The following is a 22,698-nucleotide window of genomic DNA, read 5'->3' on the forward strand; positions in this document are numbered from 1 at the left end:
CCAAAAAACAGGAAGTGAGCACTGAGACCATGCTGATGGTATTTTGGAATATGAACCCTTAAAGATGAAAAACCAACAGAGGCAAAAAGTCTGTTACCTTTCACTTTTCCATTTGTTTTTCATCTTGTCCTTTCTAGGTTTAACAGAAAACAGAAACATTTGTTTCTGCTCAAAAAAAACTGCTCAGCCAAATGTTTTTTGTTTTTGTTTTTTTAAGAAAATTTGGGACTTATGACTTTTACATAAACATACATCCTGTTTTCGAGTCAAAGCTGTAGACCTCTTATGGTTTGCATAATTAGTACCAAAAGAGGCAGGAGCTTCTCCATCACCTCTTAATCTGTCTCATCTGTGCCTTCTTGAATTTTTTTCAGATGCCAAAAACTCCTGGCTTTAGATCCCTTTGATCCTTTATAGAAAAACAAATTATGTGTGTTCAAAATGAAAGAAGATAAATGAATGGTAAAGTCACAGTAGAGGCAAATACTAATTAATGATGATCTAATGATAACTTGTTGGTATCAATCATCCTATTTGAGATTTAAAAAAAAACTTTTAATGTAGGCCATGGGTCTGCAACCTGAGGCTCTGGAGCCACATGTGTATTGAAGAAAAATGCCAACAATTTAAATAAATAATGGATTCGTTGTTTATTCAAATTTGTATTAGTTGAGTTTTGTTATTTGAGTTAATCAGATAATGGACCAAAAACAATGGTAGAAAGTTCAATATATTGTCAGAGTGATTTTATTATTCATATCTGCTGCACAACAGTGTTTAATTGCGGATCAGATGCAAAATTAAAGTATAGAATTGCATTTACAAGTATAAAATAAAAAAGATTGGTTTCTCCTCCAGTGTTGTCAATATTTGATGGTTAAATAAAAAAGAATGATGGTGGTCCAACATCATAATGACAAAAAATGTTTAGTTTTTTTGCAATTGTAATCCAAGAAAATTCTTTATTTTATTTTATTTTGTAAGGAACCTGTCAATATTTGATGGTTAAATAAAAAAGAATGATGGCAGTCCAATGTCATAATGATAGAAATTTTTTAATTTTCTTGCAGTTTTAAGTCTAGAAAATAGTTTTATTTTATTTTATTTTGAAAGGAATTTGTATGTTTAGCTGTTAAAACTAAAATAAATTAAAATACTTTTACCATAGAAAACATACAAAAGGTATAATTTAGGTGTTGTGAATATTTAGGCTACATTTTGCAAATGAAAGTCTTAATGACCACAAAAGCATAAAAAATGAAATAATGGGCTCATTTCTTGGGACTTTGTGGCTCTTGCTTGGTTTTGGTCGGTAAAAACTGGCCTAATTGGCTCTTATACTGTAGCTCTAGTCTAAAGGTTGCAGATCCCTGATGTAGACTGTTATTCATTTGCTGCAGCCACAGTGTAATGTTGTTAAAGCAATCATGTTAATTAAATATTGGAAAAGCAACAGGTTTTTTCTTATTTCACAGAGTAAATATTTGAGAAAAAATGAACAGAAAAACAGAAAATGAAACCTTTTCCCATGGTGCACAGCGTCTCACACCACAAAAAGGTTTTGACTAGTCTTTGATGTGGACACAGAATGACTTCATATGGCTCAGCTATGTGATCTACAACATGAAAGTGTGAAAGCTTCATGTATGATTCTGAGAAAATCCCCATCTGGAGGAAGGTTGTCTATTACATCATTCTGCCAACAACACACTGGGCAAAAGAGCGGCTGAAGCGCAGGTCTCAAAAATGTTTAAAACTCTGGTTCTTTAGTCTTGTCTAGCTCATCCGATCTCAGAAACTAAGGAGGGTCCGGCTCGGATAAGGGACTGCCTGTAGGACCAGGTGATGTAAACTACTGCGACCACGTGAGAACACTTTCCACATTTTCCATGTGCCAGTCCCAGGTCTGAATAAATGCAGACATTTGGGTCAGGAAGGAAATCACATTGAACTAAAGCCAAATCATTGATTTAAACCGGTTACTTTGCATTATCCTGCGATGTGTTTTACTTTCTATTTTATGTCCTGATTTATTTTTCTCTTAATTCTCTTATTATCGTACTGTCGTGTCAAATGCTTTTATTGTGATCTTATGTCCTGCTTTTTAATAATCAAGAACTGTATTTTCTAGTGCTTTTCTTTCATAATGTAACTGTGTGATGTTTGTGAGTCTATGCTTTGTTCACTGTTTACTTGTGTACCTGCCAGTGTCCCTGGCTGTCACTTAGCATCATTTCCATTGTCAGGTAAATTTACGTTTATGATTCTCTGAATAGATTTCTATTAATGTACATTGTCCCTATCAAAGAAAATAAACCTAAACACGTAAAACTTAAAGAATGCAAAAAGGCTGAAATAATACAAAAAAATAAAATGAATAAATTCTTTGTGATTTCTCTTTTGCTCTTTGGATTTGGAATTGGTTTATTTCCAGGAATCAAAACACAATACCAAAGAAAACAAACAAAAGAGATATATCTTTACATATCAAACTTTGAATGATTAATCAGGACTTTATTGGACATTTAAAAATTTTAAAGTGAAAGAGATAAACATCCATATATATATACTGTACATCCACATTTACATGTAAGGCGATGCCATTATAATTATTCTTAATCATAAATTGCCATATTTGTACCCCTGCCAAAACAATTAAATTAATTGTTTGAAATGAGTGAGAGGAAGCAAATTAAAATAATCCCACCTCTATCAAACTTTACTTAACTACTTTAACTACTTTTTAACATAGGTAACTAAGATTTTGTTAAGACTGAGCAAAAACGATACATCTTCTTCCGTTTGTCCCTTTCGGAGTCACGGGGCTGCCGGAGCCTATCCCGGCCACATGTGGGTGAAGGCAGGGGACACCCTGGACAGGTCGCCAGTCTGTCGCAGGGTCACAATCACACACCCATTCACTCTTACACACCTGTACCAAAAATGATACAGATACTCCTATTGATTGATTGTTTTTTAAAGGTTTGGAAAACCAACAGAATATGATTTTTGTCCTGAAAGATCCTCATGCATTGCTTTTTTGTTTGTTTATTCATTTAGTTGAAAAAGCTACTTTCAATTTGAAATCACAAGAGTAACACTGTTTGGTTAACTTTCTTTATTGCTTCTTGAAATTGTGTATAATATAAGAGGCAAATTGCTCCATGATGTAATCACTTACAGCTGGAGATATATCCGGATATGAATTTGAACTATTAACAAGTTTATTTTCATAAAATCCACCAGGGAATTCTATTGTTGCTCACTAGATGGAGGCATTCTCAATAATGCCCAGAGAGACTGGAGCTGCTATTGAAATGGTAACAATATTTTAATATTGCCTGTAAGTCATGGTATCTTTCAAACACGTTCCATATGGAAACTTGTTTTTGGTTTTAAAGGTCAGTCACTGTTGATATCTGAGTTTCTGTTTGCTGAAACCTGCAGAAGTTCCTCCAGTCAGTAAATGTCTTTGCAGAGCGTTGAAGGCTCTGTTGACGGCAACATGTGAGAGAACAATGGAAGGTCAAAGATGAGTCTCTATGTCAGCTGCAGGTAGAACATACATTTCAGAGTGGTATTGGACCTGGAACAATAGTTTGAGTAAAACTGTAACACAGTCCACCTTTAACAGGTGGACAAGAAAGGAAAAAAATAATAATTTGGAGATTGAATAATTCCCAGATATTTGCTTATTTAGAACAATCTGATTCACTGATCTATAATCCATCCAGGGCGTCTTTAACCAAAACTTAACCAATGTGACTCAGAAATAAATACCTGGGTACCAAACAGTTCAGGTAAAGTTTTCCAGATTACTTGTGTTTCTTGCAAGATAATTAATTGTAAATCAAATATGTGTAGATTCAAACAAGTAAACAAGAATTAATGGCAAATCCATTCACAGGATGGAGCATCCTCTCCATCCTGTTCTTGATGGTCAGCAGAGCACCTTCTGCAATAGGCGAAGGCAGCTTCGCTGTCACACCAACCGCTACAGGAGATCTTTCCTACCTCACTTCATTGGACTCTATAACTTGTCATCCATTTGCAATAGATAAACTCATTTAAGGTCTGTCTGTTTTTCTTCAGAGCTGCCATGCAAACCAACTGTTTTTCACTGATGTTTTTTTTCCGGTTGATAGATCTTATCTTACCTTATCTTATCTTATTTTAGTTTAATAAAGTTGTTGTTTCTCCACATCAAAATGATACAAATGGAACATCATTAGCGCACTGTATGGCCACACGTCTTTGCTAAATTCAAAGTGTTTTCACACATTTGACTGAAATGATGGCTTCACAATTTCTTGCTTCCATCCCATGTGTGTAATACAAGTGGTCAATTTTACGTTATAGTAAAATAAACCTTAACCTCAACCCAAATGGTATTTTCCAACACAGATACACTTGCTTTAATTGATTCATTTCAAACAATTTTATAATGATATAGGTCAGTTCAATTAATAGCTTGCCTCAGACAGATCGATCTGGCTGGATTGTAGGAATTTAAAACCAATTAATTGATTAACCATAAGTTGATTAATCATTACACCCCTACTGAATAACAATCACAAGCAGCCAAATGTGAGGACTATGGGAGTCAGACTTCACTTGCACTTTAGTCTTTCAAGGAGAGACTTGAGATTTGACCTCAAGGACTTTGGAATTAAAGATGAAGACTAAGACTACTTGACAGACTAAAAAAATGAAAGGTTTCGTTACACTGCTTTGGTTTGAGGAATGCAGAACACCTGTTAATTTGTCCCCATAGTTTAATGACATTTTGTGACTATAGCATTTTAATTTCAAGTAGAAGGTTTAATTGCTAATTGTAGCTGAAAAAAATTAAGACTTTGGAATTTGATGCGAAAGGCGGGTTCTGTCACTGGCTGCAAACTGGAAACATTTGAAGCAGTGATGGAGAGGAGGTCACTGAACAAGATCTTATCCATCATGGACAACCCAGACCGTCCTCTCCACCCTGTTCTGGACAAACAGCGGAGCTCTTTCTCTAGGAGGCTCAGACAGCTCTGCTCCAAAACTGCCTGATACAGGAAATCATTCTTACCCAACACAATTCAACTCTACAATAACTCACAGTGTAACAGATGACTCTTGCACATTTTTGCACATTCTATTTTCTCTTGTGTTCACTGCTACGGTAACAGACAAATTTCCCACATGTGGGACCATTAAAGTACTTCTAATTCTGATTCTGATTCTGATTCTCACCAAACACTATGAGACTTGAGTTGAACTTAAATACAAAGACTTCAGACTTGATTTTGATTTGCCATAGGGACTTGTGAGTATCTTAAGTCAGCCTTGCTCACGTGCTACTAAACATTTATTATTTGCAATGAAGACCCGCTTCAATCATCTTTTGATCTATTTTAAAAGCGTTCCCAGTGGGTTTTTAATTATGATTTAAACACTTGTCGTGCATGTGTTATGGGCAGGATTGTTGGCACTGAGCACCCCCACCCCTTTTCCCCTCCCCGTGTCTGAGAGCTCGGCGAAAGAAGCTTGTGACCTGCCCAGCATATTTTTTAGATTTTTTTCAAACGGCATATTTTCACCTTTACCTGATTCACAACGATTTACATAAAGACTTACTCAGAAATGCAATTTTGAATTTAATTTTCTTAATAAAGTCATTATCAGAAATACGCCACACCGACGTGCTAAAAACACCCCAAAACATCATTTTTATCAGAGTGGGTCTTTGTTACAGCTTGATGAAAATGCAATAGCTATAAAGTCCTTCAGCCAAATAAAAGATAAGAAATGGTAAAATACAAATGTTGAAATGAGATAAAAACAAGGACAGTTTAATTCCAATGGTGCTAATACATTTGCGTTCACACACTGGACTTGGATAAATGGAAGGAAGACATATTTGCAAACAGACTAGTTAGAGGCCAAAGTTCATTATCATCACTCAAATGTAATCAAAATGCTGCAGAAGACATTAATCAAAGCGTATTCATCAAATCAAATCTGGTGAGGCAATGAAGCCTACTGGGCTGGTTCTTGGTAATTAGCATGGCAATTACTGTAAGCTGTCACAGTTCTTAAGCAACCAAGTGGACTATATGAGCTCCAGAGCGTAATCCCCAGTAAATGACAAGATAATGGAGGCAAAGAGAGGCCATTGCTTCAAAAAGAAGAGAAGATAGAATTCCCGGCAGAGATATTTTAGGGACAGACACAGAGAGACATAGAGCAAGAACAGTGTGCATTTGCTTCACATGGAGCTTATTTGAACGGGAGAGGCACGTTTTTTAAAGAATTTCTTTGTCCAGTTCAGTTATCTTAACTTCAAAGCAATTTTCTTTCTTCTTAAATTATGTACATTTCAATGATCCATAAAAGTATTTTAAAAATAGTGGCAAGATTTTTTCATTCAATATTATTCTGAGTTGAGAATTCTGTAAGTGAGAATTGTGGGTTTTTACCTGTTGAACATATATTTTTTTTATTTGACTTAGCTTGTATCTTGATTATTAAAACAGATGAAGAAAAAAACCAGTCTGCAGCATCCTCCCAGTTTTAGCCTCCCTGTGTGCACACATGAGGACATGACATTTTTGCCCTTCTAAAAAAAGATATGAAAACGCACTCCAAGCAAAAGCCTTCTTCTCAGGGGGATAAATGGTCGCTTATTTCAACAACTCTTGATGCTTTTATATTATTAGTGACTTATAAAAATTGCATAGTGGAAAAATACCACATGTTGACTGACAGAAAAGTAAATAGAAAATAAATAAATTGCTCAAACCAGATTAAATTGCGGCACATGTAACTGAGTTATAGGTTTTCTCAAGTACTGTGCAGTTGATTTTACAAATCTGTCAAAACTATAGATATTAGCGTGCAAGATGTTTAGACCACGGATGTGAACTAAGTTTTCCAGACATTACAAAATAATTTTGTGTTAAATTCGATATTATTTCAACCGCTCGGTGACTTTTTGATGCTTTTTGCGTGGTGCTTTGAGACATTTTTTGTTGTGATCTGGTGCTTTTCAAATAAAGATAATTCAATCATAATCTAAACATTCTTGTTTACAATCATGGGTTAGTCATAACTGTTGTATGTAAATAATGCTTTTGCTTAATTGGTTTCTGCAAAGCAAGAAATTATAGATTTTATTAGAGAATAGTGCATTTATGAGCCATGTTTAAGAAGATTAAGCACCTGAATTCACTTTTTCATGTGTGATAAACTGATAGTATTTTACATGTGCTTGGGAAATGCAGTTTATACATATACAGTATATATTTTGGCATTCCTATCAGGGATAAAATTCCTAAAATATTTTTTGGACATTTTATGAACCAATAAAGTGCCCAACTACTATTATGGAAACAATTACAGTCTGTTTTTGTTTTTATTGAAAATAAAACAACATAAATTTTGCCTTAAATGTTGCCACCAGCACATTAAAGAAAATGTAATGAATTGTTTTGTCATAGAAGAGAAAACGTAATATGCTTTTTTTTCTCTGCTTTAATTCAGGAAAATCGTCTTTGATAGACGAGGTTTTTAAGTAAAGGTCAAAACGTTTTTCCCTCATTCACAAACATGTGTAAGAATCACAGCTCATCAATGTTTACAGTGATGAATGTCTACAGAATTTGGGATCTGAGGGTGAGGCAAGAAAACACTTTGATTAACCAGCTTGGAGGGGTTTGAAAGCAAAATGAAAAATTTAACAAGTGAAAAACACGGTCATGACTGGGAACACCCTCTGAATTTCAATGAGCTTCATGGATCTCTAACATAAAGTAAATGCCAGCACCCTTCCTCTTTGAAGCAGCCCTGCCGAACCGGCTGTGAGACGAGCTGTCCACCTACGAGTTCAGCTCTCATTAATGATCAACATTTGTTATGTAAACTCTGCTGTTTTGTGACAGAAGGACCATTTATTTTGTGTTCAAATGACAATCAGTCTGTGTTTAGCTTAATGATGCAGCAATTCTCTAGTAATGTACTAAAGTGTAATTGTCATTTGCTCCATACAGAGGATTCCCATTAGTCAGTATATGCATGTTCTGAGCCAGAAGTTGCATTCATAAGAATATATTTTACTTCGTTAAAACCACCCAATTTTTTATTTTCATTGTATATTCATTGTTTCATTGTATATTTCATCAGTGATTTTGTAGAAATGTGGTAAAATGTAACATGACAAACAAAAAAGATGGTTTTAAAAGACAGATCTTTAAAAAAACGTGCAAAATCTATTTGTTTAAACAAACTTTGAATGCAAAATTATATTTAACCAGTTGTTCATTTGTCTGCCCATCTAAGGTAAACGGCGTATACTTATATAGCGCTTTCTACCCTCTTTTGAAGGCCCAAGGTGCTTTACAGTCACATTCACCCATCCACACACATATTCACACACTGATGGCGGCTCTGCTGCCAAACACTGGCGCCAAACTCTCACCAGAGGCAAGGTGGGGTTCAGTGTCTTGCCCAAGGACACTTTGACACATGGGCGTGCAAGGCGGGAATTGAACCTGCAATATTACGATCATGGGTCAACCGCTGCACCACGGCCGCCCATCCATCCATCCATCCATCCGGGCCAATGTGCTTCAGTATTTTTTTTTTATATTTGGATACAGTTTCGCAATTTTAAAGTTGATAAATGCACTCGCTGGCGCCCTTTTTAGGTATGCACACCTGTCCAACTGCTTGTTCAAGCATATTTACTCACCCAACTCAATGCATTTAGGCATGTAGACATGGTCAAGACGATCTGCTGCAATTCAAACCGAGCAGCAGAATGGGCAAGAAAGGTGATTGAAGTTACTTTGAACATGGCATGGTTGTTGGTGCCAGATGGACTGGACTGAGTATTTCAGAAACTGCTGAGCTACTGGGATTTTCACCCACAACCATCTCTAGGGTTTCTAGGGATGGCCCGAAAAAGAGGAAATATCCAGTTGGCTGCAGTTCTGTGGGTAGAAATGCCTTGTTGGTGTCAGAGGTCAGAGGAGAATGTCCAGTCTGGTTCCAGCTGATAGAAAGGCAACAGGAACTCAAAGAACCACTGGTTACAACTGAGTTCTGCAGAAGAGCATCTCTGAACGCACAACACGTCCAACCTTGAAGCTACAGCAGCAACGCAGGTGCCACTCCTGTGAGCTAAGAACAGGAAACTGAGGCTACAATTCACACAGGCTCAACAAAATTGGACAATAGAAGATTGGACAAACGTTGTTTGGTCTGATGAGTTTCCATTTCTGCTGTCACATTCGGATGATAGGGTCAGAATTTGGTGTCAACAACATCAAAGCACAGATCATGTCAAAATGGACCAAACTCTCTTAAGAACAATACTGGATTGGATTTATCTGCGCTTTTCCAGATGCACAAAGCCCTAACAATCTATGTCCATTACTCATTCACTCCTTATTTATACTTGGTTATGGTAAGTTACTGATGTAGCTACAGCTGCCCTGACAGAGGCGTGGGTGTCAGTACACGCCTACGGGCCCTCTGACCATCACCGGGACATTCATACGCAGGAACGGGAAAGTGTCTTGCCCAAGGACACAACAACAGTTGACTGGGAACTGTTGAGACATTCATTGGACATTCATTCGTTCATTGGACGACCTGCTCAACCCCCTGAGCCACTGGCACACTGTTTCTTGTAAAATCTATGCTACCAAGGGTTAAGCCAGGTCGGAAGGCAAAAGGGGATCCAACCTGGTACTAGGAAGGTTTACCAAAAATAGTGGCTAGTGAGAGTAAAACTTTTTTGGGCATGGATAAAAACAGACATTGACAGAGAAAAAGAATTTTTGCCAAGTGTGAAATTGTTTTTTACTTTTGACTAAGGCTTGTGTGACTTCCTATTAAAATCAAAGACATTCTGTTCCACAAAGGATCATCCCACTGAAGCTAATGTACTCCCATAAAAAGTTTAAAAAATGCACGTCTACTTTGGCGGGCTGTCATCCTTTTCCCTACTTACTACTGCTGTTAACCTGAACTTTGTTGATTTATTTTGTATAGCTAATAAACATTGTTGTGCAGCTTTAAACTACTAAAATATAAGATTAGTAAAGAAAATCAAACTTTTTACTAAAGTTTTGATAGTATTTGAAATCTGAGTAAAATAGAGGAATGGAAGAGCGAAGCAGGCCTCGATTTAGTGTATCTCCCCCCTAGTAGCACCTCAGCTATAAATTCATACATTTAACAAATCTAAATAAAGCAGTGATAGCCAAGGATTTTTTCTTTAAAGTTAAGGCTACTATCATTTTTATTTTTTCTTCAGTCAGACAGCCTCTCCAGGGAGGTAAAAGAGCCACATGTGGCTCTGGAGCCTCAGGTTGCAGACTCGTTCTAGACTGAAACACATGCTCCTGGGTCCAATTTCCTTTAGTTTACTCATCTGTGTGAAACTGTATGAACACGCACTATGACTGTAATCTTCTCCCTTCAGCTTCAAAAAGAAATAAAAAAAACTCACTTATGTGGGTTCAGATTGTTTATTGGCTTTTTATAGTGATTACTCCAGACATGTCGGTATACTTACAGTACGATAGCATGTATTCTGCAGCCCAGCATCCAAACACAAACACTTGAGTTGCAGAGTGCCAGGGAGCCTCAGCAGGGCTCACTATAATAGGCAACTCGAGAGCTTCTGTGTATCCTCTGTGACACTGCTTTGAGTACCCTTGATATTAAAATGAGTCTCTGCATTTTGATTTCCAGGTTCAGTGACTGCACCTGCTGAACTTATTGCCCGAAAAACAATTTTTGTCTTCTTAATAAACGAACAAGCTTATTGCTTTATGGATATAAAATACATTGAATGTCAGATAAATACACTTTGCAGGGTGAAATTGCTCTTTTTTAAAAATTTTTTTTTTCAGAAACTGAGGCTAAAATTCAGTTGTTTTTCTCAGCTGCAATCTTAGTTTCTTCTTTTATCAAAATGGATTACAAGAAATTAACCTCATTGTAGGTGCTTTGTAAATATTTATGTCCATTTGTTTCCATGACAGCACAACCATTGTTTCCATGACACCATAACTCCTTTATTTCAAGTCTGATTGTCCATCTAATGGATATTTCCCTTTCATCAGTCTTTTTAAATAGCCTGTCAGAAAGTAGCTGAATATTGCAGTTTGGGCTAAAGGGGAGATTTTAATGCATGCGAGCACTCACAGGACAGAGGTTGAATTCATTAAAAAAAAAAAAAGTTATTTGTCACTCTTTCATTTTTCTGTGTTTAATCAGCATGACCTGAGCTCTCTTACATTTATTTCATTAACACAAAATATCGACCTTGTTCATTTTGAGATAGAGGAGAATTTTCTTTGCGAATGTGGTGAAAGCATCTGAAAAGGCCAGCCTTATGACTGGTCCCTGTGCAGCATTTGAAAGGTGAGAAACTCTGGACGAGGAAAGGGCTATTTCTGAGAAAATAACAGTAATTCAGACAGGGCTCCTTCGGTCACATCTGTGATGGTGTTTCTCGTCTTTGGCCAACAGAGGTCCAGGACAGTATATACGACTTTTGTAAGATCTATAGGTAAAGTTATTACACAGTGAAAACCAGTTGCATTATGTACATTTTGGTGCTTTTATAGGCACAAGTCTAAAAACAAAAGAAAAACTTACCTCTGACTGTTTCTTTTATCACTTTTAATTATTTCCAGTGGAATTTTTCAAAAGTTTTGAAAATTGTACCTTAATACAATCTTTTTTGAATCAAAAATGCCTTTTGAGCAAAAGTAGATAATCTTTTTAGGACTGTCTGTGTTATGAATGATACCTATAAATGCAATTAAGCAATAAACCACATCGGCTTCAAAATTATCTTAATTTTGTTTGTTTGTATATGTTAGTATATGTTATACTGGGACAGTATCCCATTTAAAACATTTAAAAATGCAAATAGATAAGATTCTAATCTTTTAGGCTAATTTCCATCTTTGGTCCCTTTAGACAGGTTGATGTTTAATCAACAAACAGGATTATAGTAGGCAGACCACTGCAAATACAAAGAGATAAGGAAATAGAAAATAAAACACAACAGTAAATTTATAACCATTGAAGCAACAACTGAGGGAAAAGTAGACAAAGAACAAAAAAATAAAATCAAAATAAAAAAGGGCTCTAATAAAAATTTTACAGAAAAAAACAATACAAATACAGAGTTGTGGTGGCAGTTTTGATTTTCTAAAAGCCATGATTTTATTCAAATGAGTTTAGAGTTTAGTTTTTTTTATTGTAGTGGGAATTGAGTTGCAGGTGTGATCTGCTCTAGGAGCAAACTATATTTTCATATCTGGAAATGTATTGAGGTGTCAAAGACCTTTGAGGTTATGTTGATAACCTATTAAAAATCACCTTATTGTGGTTGATAAATGACCCCTGATGAAGGAAAAATATAACGAAGACAGTCCAAACAGTAAAGTCAGTGATGATTATGTTTAGCGGAATAAATGGATGTAAAGCTAAATTTTAAAAAATCTGTCTAGTTTTTATTCTTCTCTCTAAAACATTCATCTGACTGTAGATTTAAAATATCGACAATCACAAGTGTCATAATTGAAAGGTTTTAAAAGGAAGATATCATTGAAGAAAACAAATCAAACTTGATATTTTTGTACTTTTACCAATCATCCTATTATTTATTGGTCTATAGGCAGGGTTAATTGAATCGCACCCGGGATCGTTTTAGTTTCTTGTTTTATGACACACGCTAAATAAAGTTACAGGAAGTTTACTTCCACTCTGTTTAGAAACAAAATTCCTTCATAACCTGTTCTTGCTGGCAGCGTTCTAAAGAGATTCGTTTCAAAGAGAAATGAAAATTGGTTCAGCCTGGTGCGCACGCTCTCAAGCCATTTCACCGGTGCGCGCTCTGGTGAATCCAAACGTGCCCGTGAATCAAATATGAAGATTTCATGAGGGAAATATGGTGATTTAGGATGGTTAAACAAAGTGGGTTGGCGCACTGAGGTGATTCAGACCATGAGGGGCGAAATATGAATAATGCAGGAAGAAGCAGACCGTTTTTTTCCTCCTTGGGACGGTCAGTGGTCACTCGCTTAAATGTCAGTTTAAACTGGAAGTTAAAGTCGGCTTTGCGCAGACTTTTGTTTTCCTCAAAGGTTTTGTGGCGCGTCTTTTGACACTGACTTCTCATCATGGAATTGGAACATTTGGAGACAGATGCTGTGATGTCTCAGTGCGATGCGCTCAGGCGCAGCTGGCAAACGCGCAATCCCCATCAGTGTTGAGGCAGCAAGATCAGTTTGATCAGGAAACCCCCAGCTTTAGGAAAGGTTCGAGGGCGCTGACGCACCTGTTGATTTTTCTTCTCATGAAAATGCGCCTGTTCCACGCCTGCATGTTGCGGATTTAAAAAGCGCAGCGCGCTCCTCACTTCTTCTCCACCATGTCGGAGGAACACTCAGATTTGAACTCCACGGGCTATTATTTTGACAGTTCCTCCACGAGAGTCCAAAGCAGCTTGGTGTTCTCAGGACCCATGTTTGTCCTTCTGATGGTGATGATGGTGACTTTGGTTGTTGTCATAGTTCTGGGGAATGCGCTGGTCATTTGGGCTTTCAAGGTGGACAAGAGTTTGAGGAGACAATGCAATTACTACTTTTTGAATTTGGCCATCTCAGATTTTCTTGTGGGTGAGTCTTTAATCTTCATCAAAAAGACAGTTTTTGTTGGATCTGTTTTTTTATAAACACATTTCCGTTTTTGTGTGTGTTACCAAGCATCATTAACCTCAGCTAAGTTGGGTTAAATATCAGAAAACTCAATATTTTGTCTCTGTGTATTGATTGTAAACCTTTTCTTTGGGTGCAGTGTTACAAATTCTGCGACAGTGTTTTTGTATAGTCATTTGTTTCAGTATGTAAGGAAGTACTGATCATATTTTGGTCCCATCTGAGTGTACCACTGTTCTCCGTTAGGTGCATTTTGCATCCCAGTCTACATCCCCTACATCCTCACAGGCAGGTGGACGCTGGGTCGAGGGCTCTGCAAACTCTGGCTGGTTGTTGATTACCTGCTTTGTTCAGCATCCGTCTTCAGCATTGTGCTCATCAGCTACGATCGCTTCCTCTCGGTCACCAGAGCAGTGAGTGGAACACTTTGTTCTTCACAGCCCCTCCCAAAAATAAAAAATAAAAGGGAATTTTTAATGGGAACATCTGCACTTGTGACAAAATCTAACTAATAAATTGGACAAAGTTTATTCTTTTACTAGGAAAGGTTTTAGATTAGGGATTGCAAGCAAAAACACACATGCTCACTCTTAATAGTCTGTAGTTAAATTTTCAATGAGTCTTAAAGGTCACTGGTTGGGGCAGAGCCACCTCATTTTCCCAAACGTGTCCATCTGTGGAGGTTAATCATCTCTGACCCGTTCAGGCCCAGTGCCATCGCTAATTATAGTGAGAAAAGAAAAAAAACAACAACACAAAATTAGGACCATGAAAGTAAAGAAAAATAACAAGACCAGCAAAAGGATGTCATCATCAACTGTACAATCGATTACAGAAAATTTTAACTTAACCCATAAGAACATGGTGACATCAGTATAACAGAAAAACATCAAAAGAGGGTTCTGTGGTCCACTTGGTATATCCAAATAATTTTCATTTTCAAGAAAAATGGCTGGTTCTTCTGGGTTAAATGATGCACTCCAATGAAAATTGTTTTATGTGGGGGGACATATGTAAAGAAAATTAAGATTAAATTGGAGAAGACAAAGAAATGCCATTGGAAAAAGCCTGTAGCAATGCTGTTAGTGCTACAGTTGATGCCACAAGCTCCCTGCTCCGCTCCATTCCGATGCATCCACGTGTAGACAAATAGATCCATGCACGTCTTCATTTTCCTCATCCGAGTTAGCGTCTGGCTCCAAACTGTACAGCTGGATAGCTCCAATGTTGCCCACCATTTTTGTTGCACCCGTAATGTTAGGTTGGGGTTGTGAGGGGCTGTAAGCTAACAGGAAAGACTGTAAATAAAGGGATGACAGGAAATAAAATTAGGTTAACTCTGCACCAACTGTCCCACCCACAACTCAGAGGCAAATTTCTAAAGAACTTCTGCCACTCTGCAAAAACTATATAGCTTAAAGAACGACACACGTTTTTTGATTTTGCCTAAAAACTTCATAATCATAACTAAAAGATCACTGGGGATATTTTAAAAGAGGTCAAAATATCTTTTAAGGCTGACTTTAAGGAAGAATTCTTGTTATTTAGAAAACTCCACAACTGTTCACGTTTACTTTACGTTGGGCTTCCACCCACAGATGTTTGGGTCCTACACACATCTGTGGGTGGTGGGATGATGCTTCCCGTGGCACACAAAGAGAGTCCTCTATTTCCTTTCAGAGACAAACACTTAACATCAGAGCAATGAATACAAATAACACCAGAGAGAGAACCTTTTCTTTAATTAGACAGCTTTCATCATAGAGGTTCTCCTCAGTGCCACGGTCTTTCCAACCCCGGAGAGATCAATCGCTTCAGACCCAGGCCTCCAGAAGCAAAGCAACATTTTCCTAAAAGCATTTCTCTCTGAACATTGGCAGACAAAGGGCTGTCAACAGTCAGAGCCACAGTTTGTCTTTGAAAAGAAGTGATGGAGTCAGATTACGCACCAGCTAACGTGACATCACATCATCAGAAATGCAGAAGCACCGTTTTTTTTACGTGCCAATTTTGATTAGGGACTGAGCAAAATGAAACAGAATCTTGAGGAAACCGGATTTGAGCAAGACACTGCAGAACAAAGAATCATTATGCAAACATGAGTGGAAACGAGTCCAAACGTCTCCGAGCTGCAGTTAAATGAAAACAGCGGAGTGTATTCCATGTCACTGCACAGCTTGTAAAGTGTGCCGTGCTCTTAACAGACAGGTGGACAGGGACATGGGACATAGCTGTAATTAAGACAAGTGGCCTTGAAAGGTTCTCCCTTGACCTAACACTCTGTAACACACTTCCAGGCTGCATCTTCTTCTAGTTTGAGATATGACTTACATGGGATCATCAGTATCTACAGGTTTAAATGTAAAGCTTAATTTTGAGCCTCAAACAAATGAATTCCCTTACACAGAGGTTTGCTCTAAAGACCCACTCCAATGAAAATTGTGTTTTTAACATGTCCTTGAGGCATTTTTTTCTCGTAATGGGGAACAAATTTAAAGAAAATTAAGCTTAAAACTGTATTTCTGAGTATATCTTTATTCAAATCATTGTGAATCAGGAGAAGAGGAAAAAACGTCGTTTGGAAAAACCTTGTAAGTGCATGTAACTATGACAAGCGACAAGCTCTCTGCTCCGCTAAATTCTGATGCATCCACTTGTAGACAAATAGATCCATGTATGTCTTCTTTTTCCGTGTCTGATCTGGCATCTGGCTCCAAACTGCATGACTGGATAGCTCCAATATTGCTCGCCATTTTTGTTGCACCGGTAATGCTAGGTTGGGGTTGTGAGGGACTGAAAGCCAGCAGGAGAGCACATAAACAGATGGATGATGGGAAGAGATTGGGCTTAATCCACAACAATAGCCACACCAACAACCCAGAGCAGAATTTCTGATAAACTCCTGGCACTCTTCAGAAACTATGTCTTAGAAAGCAACACAGGTTATTTGATTTTACCAAAAAAAAACGACAACATAATCATTATTAAAAGACCACTGGGAATGCACTAGCAATAGATCAAAAGAAGACTGAAGTGGAACTTTAAAAGTTTGTTGAATGCTCCCTAAACTAAAGGTTTTATGCACCCGAGCGGTCAGAAATGGGATCTATTTGTTGAAGCCTCGCCCTCATTTGTGTGGCACCATCCTTGTGTTATTAACTCAAGAAAACCTGTGTGGTTTGAGGCGGAAGCAGAATATAATCTAATGAAAGGTACTTGAACTCGAATGGAACTTGGTAAAAGCCCGGGAGGGTTTGACAAGTATAGAAAAACCAAAGTTAGAGTGTTCCCGCAGCCACTTTCAGTTTAAGGCTTAAAATTTCAACAACATTTAAAGAACAAAGAAAAACTTTTTTGATTTAACCCTCAGAAGTCTCTGAACTTACTTGTGCATTTGCCAGTCACAATGTTTGTTTACAATCGTGCAGGAATAATTATCATTCATAATTTAACGTGAAGGTTTCAATGTTCAGCAAATGTTTAGCTTTTAAAAAAATATAAGAGTTACGACACATAATAGTGATACCCTTTGGAATAAATCCTTGAAACAATTTAAATACGGTAGTTTAATGTAGGTTAACCTGTTAACATTTTAGTTAATTTTTTTGCTTCTCTTTGCTTTGTTTTTGGATTTACACATTTTTCTTTTACCTATAAACTTGAGATGAGAACTTGTAAAACACGAAAACAGTTTGAACTGAATTGTTGTGATTCTTTTCGCTGCAAAAAATGACAAGATTTACATATCGGAATTGATGTTTTTAGGCAGTTTCAAGTTTGTTGTGGAATTATTGTGCAGTATAATGACAACACAAGAATCGGTGAACAGTGCATGCTTGTATAGTGCTTTTCTACGCTGCTCAGAGTGCTTTACAGTCCCATTCACCCATTCAAGCACACAGTCACACTCTGGCACCAGCATTCAGAGGCATTGGGGGGTTTAGTGTCTTGCTCAAGTACGCTTTAACACATGGGCAGGGAAGGCGGGAATTGAACCTCCTGGGACCTGGCTTCCACATGTCTGAATACCCATTTTTGGTTATAATACCACATTAGTAAATCCTGCTTAGGTGGAGCCCTTAGACTATACATTTAGAAGGTTAGCTAAAAAATTAGCTTAGGTCTTAAAAATGTAAAGGTAAATTATTTAGAAGAAATTGTGTAGTAGTAAAAAGAAAATGTTCAAAAAAGGCCCCAAGCAAAGGGTTAATCCTGCAATTGATTTATGCTTTTTGTTGAATATTTTCATCTTTAAAGTGCAGCATTTTTCTGATTAAACCGGAGGCTGCTCTGTTTGACATGTCTTTATACTGAGCAGCTTAACGATGCCGCAAGAAACTGCCACTTAATAGTTTCCCCTGACTTCAAACCTCAGAGATGATGGACACAGTTCAGAGGTCTTCCAGGCTGAGGAGCAGACTGTAGGAGCCTGTCAACACAGAGCAGCGTTCAAGTCATAATGAGAGTAGAGGTCAGATTTAAAGGTTCTGCTGAATATTCAGAAAAATATACTGTAAAAAGGTTTAGAGCACTGCAAAAGGCAGTGTTGTATCAAATTGCTTTGAAGCATTGTTGACCATAAATCATATGTTTATGCAGTTGTTGCGGTACTGCGGAGAGCAGAAACCTATGACAATATTTCAAAAAATCAAAGTCAAATGTTTTATGTTATGTTCTTCTATTTAGCTATTTAATGCCATTTTTAAAAGGCATATTTTTGTATTTGCTCATCTGGACATTTTTAAATGATCATTCACCATATCAAACATAATTGTACACCAAATAATAATTGGAAATGGTGGCTTTGTTCATGATACGATTCTAGAAAGGATTCAGCTATTTATTGTTTTTATTTATTTATTTTTCAGTTCATTTTCTGTTCATCCTGATTCCTTCTGTTTATCATGCACACTCACAGCCAGAAAATCAACCAACCTGAGCTACATCTTTGTGATCAGTGGGAAGGTGTCATCTGCAGCATGGATACATGTCAATCTGTGCCAAGCTGGATATTTAGGACATTTGTCTGTTTGGAGCTTCGCTACACAATACTGATAATTTCACAGATGTTGCAAACACAGCTTCTTGCAGAACTTTTGCATTATTATTTAGAGATTTGGTTCAGATTTCAAAGTGAACCAAATTTTTAAAATTACTTTTTTACCCTTTTATCTTGTGCTATCCTATGGGGTCCAGATGACCCGATTCTTACATTGACGTGTTCTCCCTACCATGACAAAGGTGGATAAAGGCGAAGAGGATTTCATGTAATCCATGGACACCAGTGAAGATCACAAATCCTTGAAGAAAAAAGACTCAGCATACTATCTGTATGACCCCACTCCCAATGTTAAAGTGCATAGGATAGCACAAGGGGTATTACTTATAGTAGCTATGTTACATCCAATCTCACTCATTTCAGAGCAAGTTTGTTGATGCCTGGCAAATTGAGTCAGTTTAGCGCCCTCTGCTGTCAATTACCTGCAAAACACCTCCTTTAAAAGGGTTAATAAAAAAACTTTTTAAAAATTAAATTTCTTTATTTCTTTTCATTTTCACAACAACAACAACAAAAAGATCTTGCACAAGTTGTTTTACAAGTGAAATGAAAGCGAACAGATTTAACAAACTTGTTTTTCTGCCCATTTTTCATTATTTGAATAAGTGAAGTCCATTTAAGGCAAAAAGGGAAAAATAAGATGCACTTACATATATAAGTATAAATTCAAATCCTTACATACACACATGAAATATGAAAAGATTAAAAATTGATTTTAGGTTTAGGTACTGTATCTTAACATACATTTCAGCAATAGAACCTTTATATTGTTTGTTTGTTGTTGACATAACATTATTTGTTTAGATTGACCCTGCCAATGGCAAATTTCATACCTAAGTCATACCTAAGCTACACGGTTCATTGTTATAATTTTTAAGGAAATCTTTTTAACAAGTTTTTGAAAGTGATTTGATTTCTTTAATTGGTTGTTTTGGGTTGTTCTATCTTGACATCAACACTTTGCTATTGAAAAAACTCTTTCAGAGAAAATCTATTGAATCTATTTTCCTCTTAATTTACTTGAATTTCAGGAAGAAAGAACATTATCTCACTGCATATTTTTGTATGAATGTTTCTCAAAGAGTAGATTTAAAAAAAAAGATCTGTTTTTATTCACAGAGTTGTAGCAGTGAGTGAAATATTCAGATGTGGAAAATCTGGATCAGCAAATGCGTGACGGTGCACAAACATCCCTGAAAAACAGGCTATTCACATTCTAAACAGAAATTGCCCCTAATTCAACTATTGTTGTTTAGAATTTTTTTCAAGTATCATGTTTTTTTCTCCCAATATTGAAGTAAATTAGTTTTCAACATGTAGAGATAATGATATTATTGGAAGAAGGTTTATTAATTTAAGCTTTCTAAATGCCTTTTCTATTAACTAATTTAAGATAATGCAGGTGGATTCCTGGGGTGACGGCAGATAAATGTATCACTGGAAGAATCCTTGAAGTAAATTTCTCATTCATGCTGTTTTTCTTCTCCAGGTGAGTTATCGTGCCAGGCAGAGCATGACTCATCAAGCTATTATCAAGATGATTGCCGTCTGGGTCCTTGCCTTTGTCCTGTATGGCCCAGCGATCATTTTTTGGGAGCTGGTAGTGGGCAAAAGTCGTGTGCCAAAGGATGAGTGCTTTGCAGAGTTCTATTACTCCTGGTACTTCCTGCTGAGTGCTTCTATGCTGGAGTTTTTCTCTCCTTTCATCTCTGTGGCTTTCTTCAACCTCAGCATTTACCTCAGCATACGCAGGAGGAGACAACACCACAGGGAGGCCCAGCTTCAGCTTCAAGCCAACGAACCTGCTTCTGCCCATGGGGAAAGTAACCCCCTATCCCAGAACTGGGGGTTTGGGATAAAACGGCCTTTAAGAGGTTCTTTCCACTCCCAGACCTCCTCTCCCTGTTTGGGTAAACCGGATCCCTCACCCAGCAGGGCTGCTCATCCGAGCCGTCTGTCCAGGGATAAGAAAATTGCTAAGTCTCTGGCTATCATAGTTTGTGTGTTTGCCATCTGCTGGGCACCGTACACCCTACTGATGATCATCCGTGCCGCCTGCCGAGGGCGATGCATCCAGCATCACTGGTATGAGGTCACCTTCTGGCTCCTGTGGCTCAACTCCGCTATTAACCCATTCCTGTACCCTTTGTGCCACAGTAGCTTTCGAAGGGCCTTCAGCAAGATCCTCTGCCCAAACCGGCACACAACGCCACCTTCATCTGTGCTCCGCTCAGGCCAGTGACCAGCAGAGACCTGTGGATGGACGGTTATAAGCAATGTGCCACAGGCAGGGTAAAAATAAGTCAAATTTCAAATCAAAATCGACAAAAACAAAGCGGTGTGTCATTGTTTGTCTTGTAGAACATAGCTGATAGTCCTCAGTGACAAAGACCTGTTTTGTTCTGCAATCCATGTTGTAATTGAATGACTTTTAATTTAAGTTATTCCAAAATAGACAGAAAATTAAATTTTTGTACATAGCAAGAGAAACATATGTACATTTGTTCACTGTATAAATGGTTGTAGCAGTAACAAAGCAGATAATATTAAGTGCATTATAATTTATGTGTATTCAGATATATATTCATTGGAAGTGATGCTATCTTTGCATCATGATGACTTCATGTCCATCCCTTTTATCAGAATGTCATGCTGCCTTCATCTTTGAGGAAGTGCAGTGAAATAAAAACACAAAGTGCCATTACTTTGAAACTCACGAAAGAAGATGTGCAAAAACGTTTTTCTGTCTCATTTTTTGACTGTTTATTTATAGTATTGCATTGATGCTAACACTCAGTAAAAGTATTGTTCCTCATCAAATACATGCATTTTGTGCCAGACGGAGTCAAAAGTAAATAAACATTTTGTCACCTTAAATCTTCTAAATGGTGGTCATCATGAAGCACAGCTTTCTCAAATCGATCATTTTTGACAGAGGAGTTGCGGTTTACATATTTTTGGAATGTTGCCTGTTCATGAACAACATCAAATATTTATTACCTGGGACAAACAGGTGAATGTACCTTCTTGTACCACTAGATGTCACCGTTAACCTTTGTGGTTTTTTGTGTTGCTGTGCCTGATACATGGTTTTCATTCGACCATTTTTCTGTGAAATACTTTATTTTGTTTTCTTTGTCGTGTTATAATATTGTTTATCAAATCCAGGGTATTGATGGTGCTCATTTAACTGATGTTTTTGTTCCATGTTTATGTATTTGGTTAGAATGGTTTACTGAGTGTTGCAAACAGTTTTCAGTCGGTGAAATCATCCTAAAGGCTTGGAATTTGTGAAAAAACAATATAAGTTTTAACAGAGGAAATATGTCAAATACTGATTATTGTTTGGTTTAAAGGGACTTTAATACAAAGATTTGTGTTTTACTGTCAATAACAACTGAGTGTCGTCACTTCTTTGTGTGTTGTGTGCTCTGGAAAACACGAATCTGAAACCAATTTTGCAACATTCCTCTGTCTGTCTGTCTTTATTTGCTACAATTAAATTAGTTATTAGCAGATTTAGACTTGTTAGATCTGCAATTATACTATCATGTCGGAGAGTGGGGCTGCATTTGCAGGTGCTCCGGTCCCACTGGGGACTTGCATTGCTCAAATTATGGTTGTAGCTTTTGTTCACATCTGGGCCCCTGGTCAGGTGCTGAGAATAGGGGCACAGCTGCAGGGAAAAGGTCTCTGTCCCCCTCACTCCCCCCCTCACTTCCACTTTGCCTATGGCATGGTGGGGGAACACAGGCACACCTCTGACCATGGGGATGCAGGCACATTTCCCTTGGGGGGTTGAAAGAACTGCATTTATCAGCAAAAAGCAGGTCTCGGTTCAGCCACAAATGTGACAGAAAGAGCAGCTCCACTGTGGAGACATTGCACTGTGTGCACTTACATCAGGTGGGA

The 22,698-nt window shown here is 37.4% G+C and overlaps 1 protein-coding gene across 1 annotated transcript; it reads left to right on the forward strand.

Annotated features, from left to right (window-relative positions):
- The first annotated feature begins 12,910 nt into the window (after positions 1 to 12,910).
- LOC101164005 (histamine H3 receptor-like) lies at positions 12,911 to 22,336 on the forward strand. Its single transcript, XM_011486929.2, has 3 exons — positions 12,911 to 13,688; positions 13,974 to 14,140; positions 20,276 to 22,336. The coding sequence occupies exons 1-3, from the start codon at positions 13,442 to 13,444 to the stop codon at positions 21,026 to 21,028; spliced, it is 1,167 nt and encodes a 388-aa protein (XP_011485231.1). The 5' UTR covers positions 12,911 to 13,441; the 3' UTR covers positions 21,029 to 22,336.
- Positions 22,337 to 22,698: the final 362 nt, after the last annotated feature.

The sequence above is a fragment of the Oryzias latipes genome, chromosome 17 (assembly GCF_002234675.1).
Source record: "Oryzias latipes chromosome 17, ASM223467v1".
NCBI classification, from domain to species: domain Eukaryota; kingdom Metazoa; phylum Chordata; class Actinopteri; order Beloniformes; family Adrianichthyidae; genus Oryzias; species Oryzias latipes.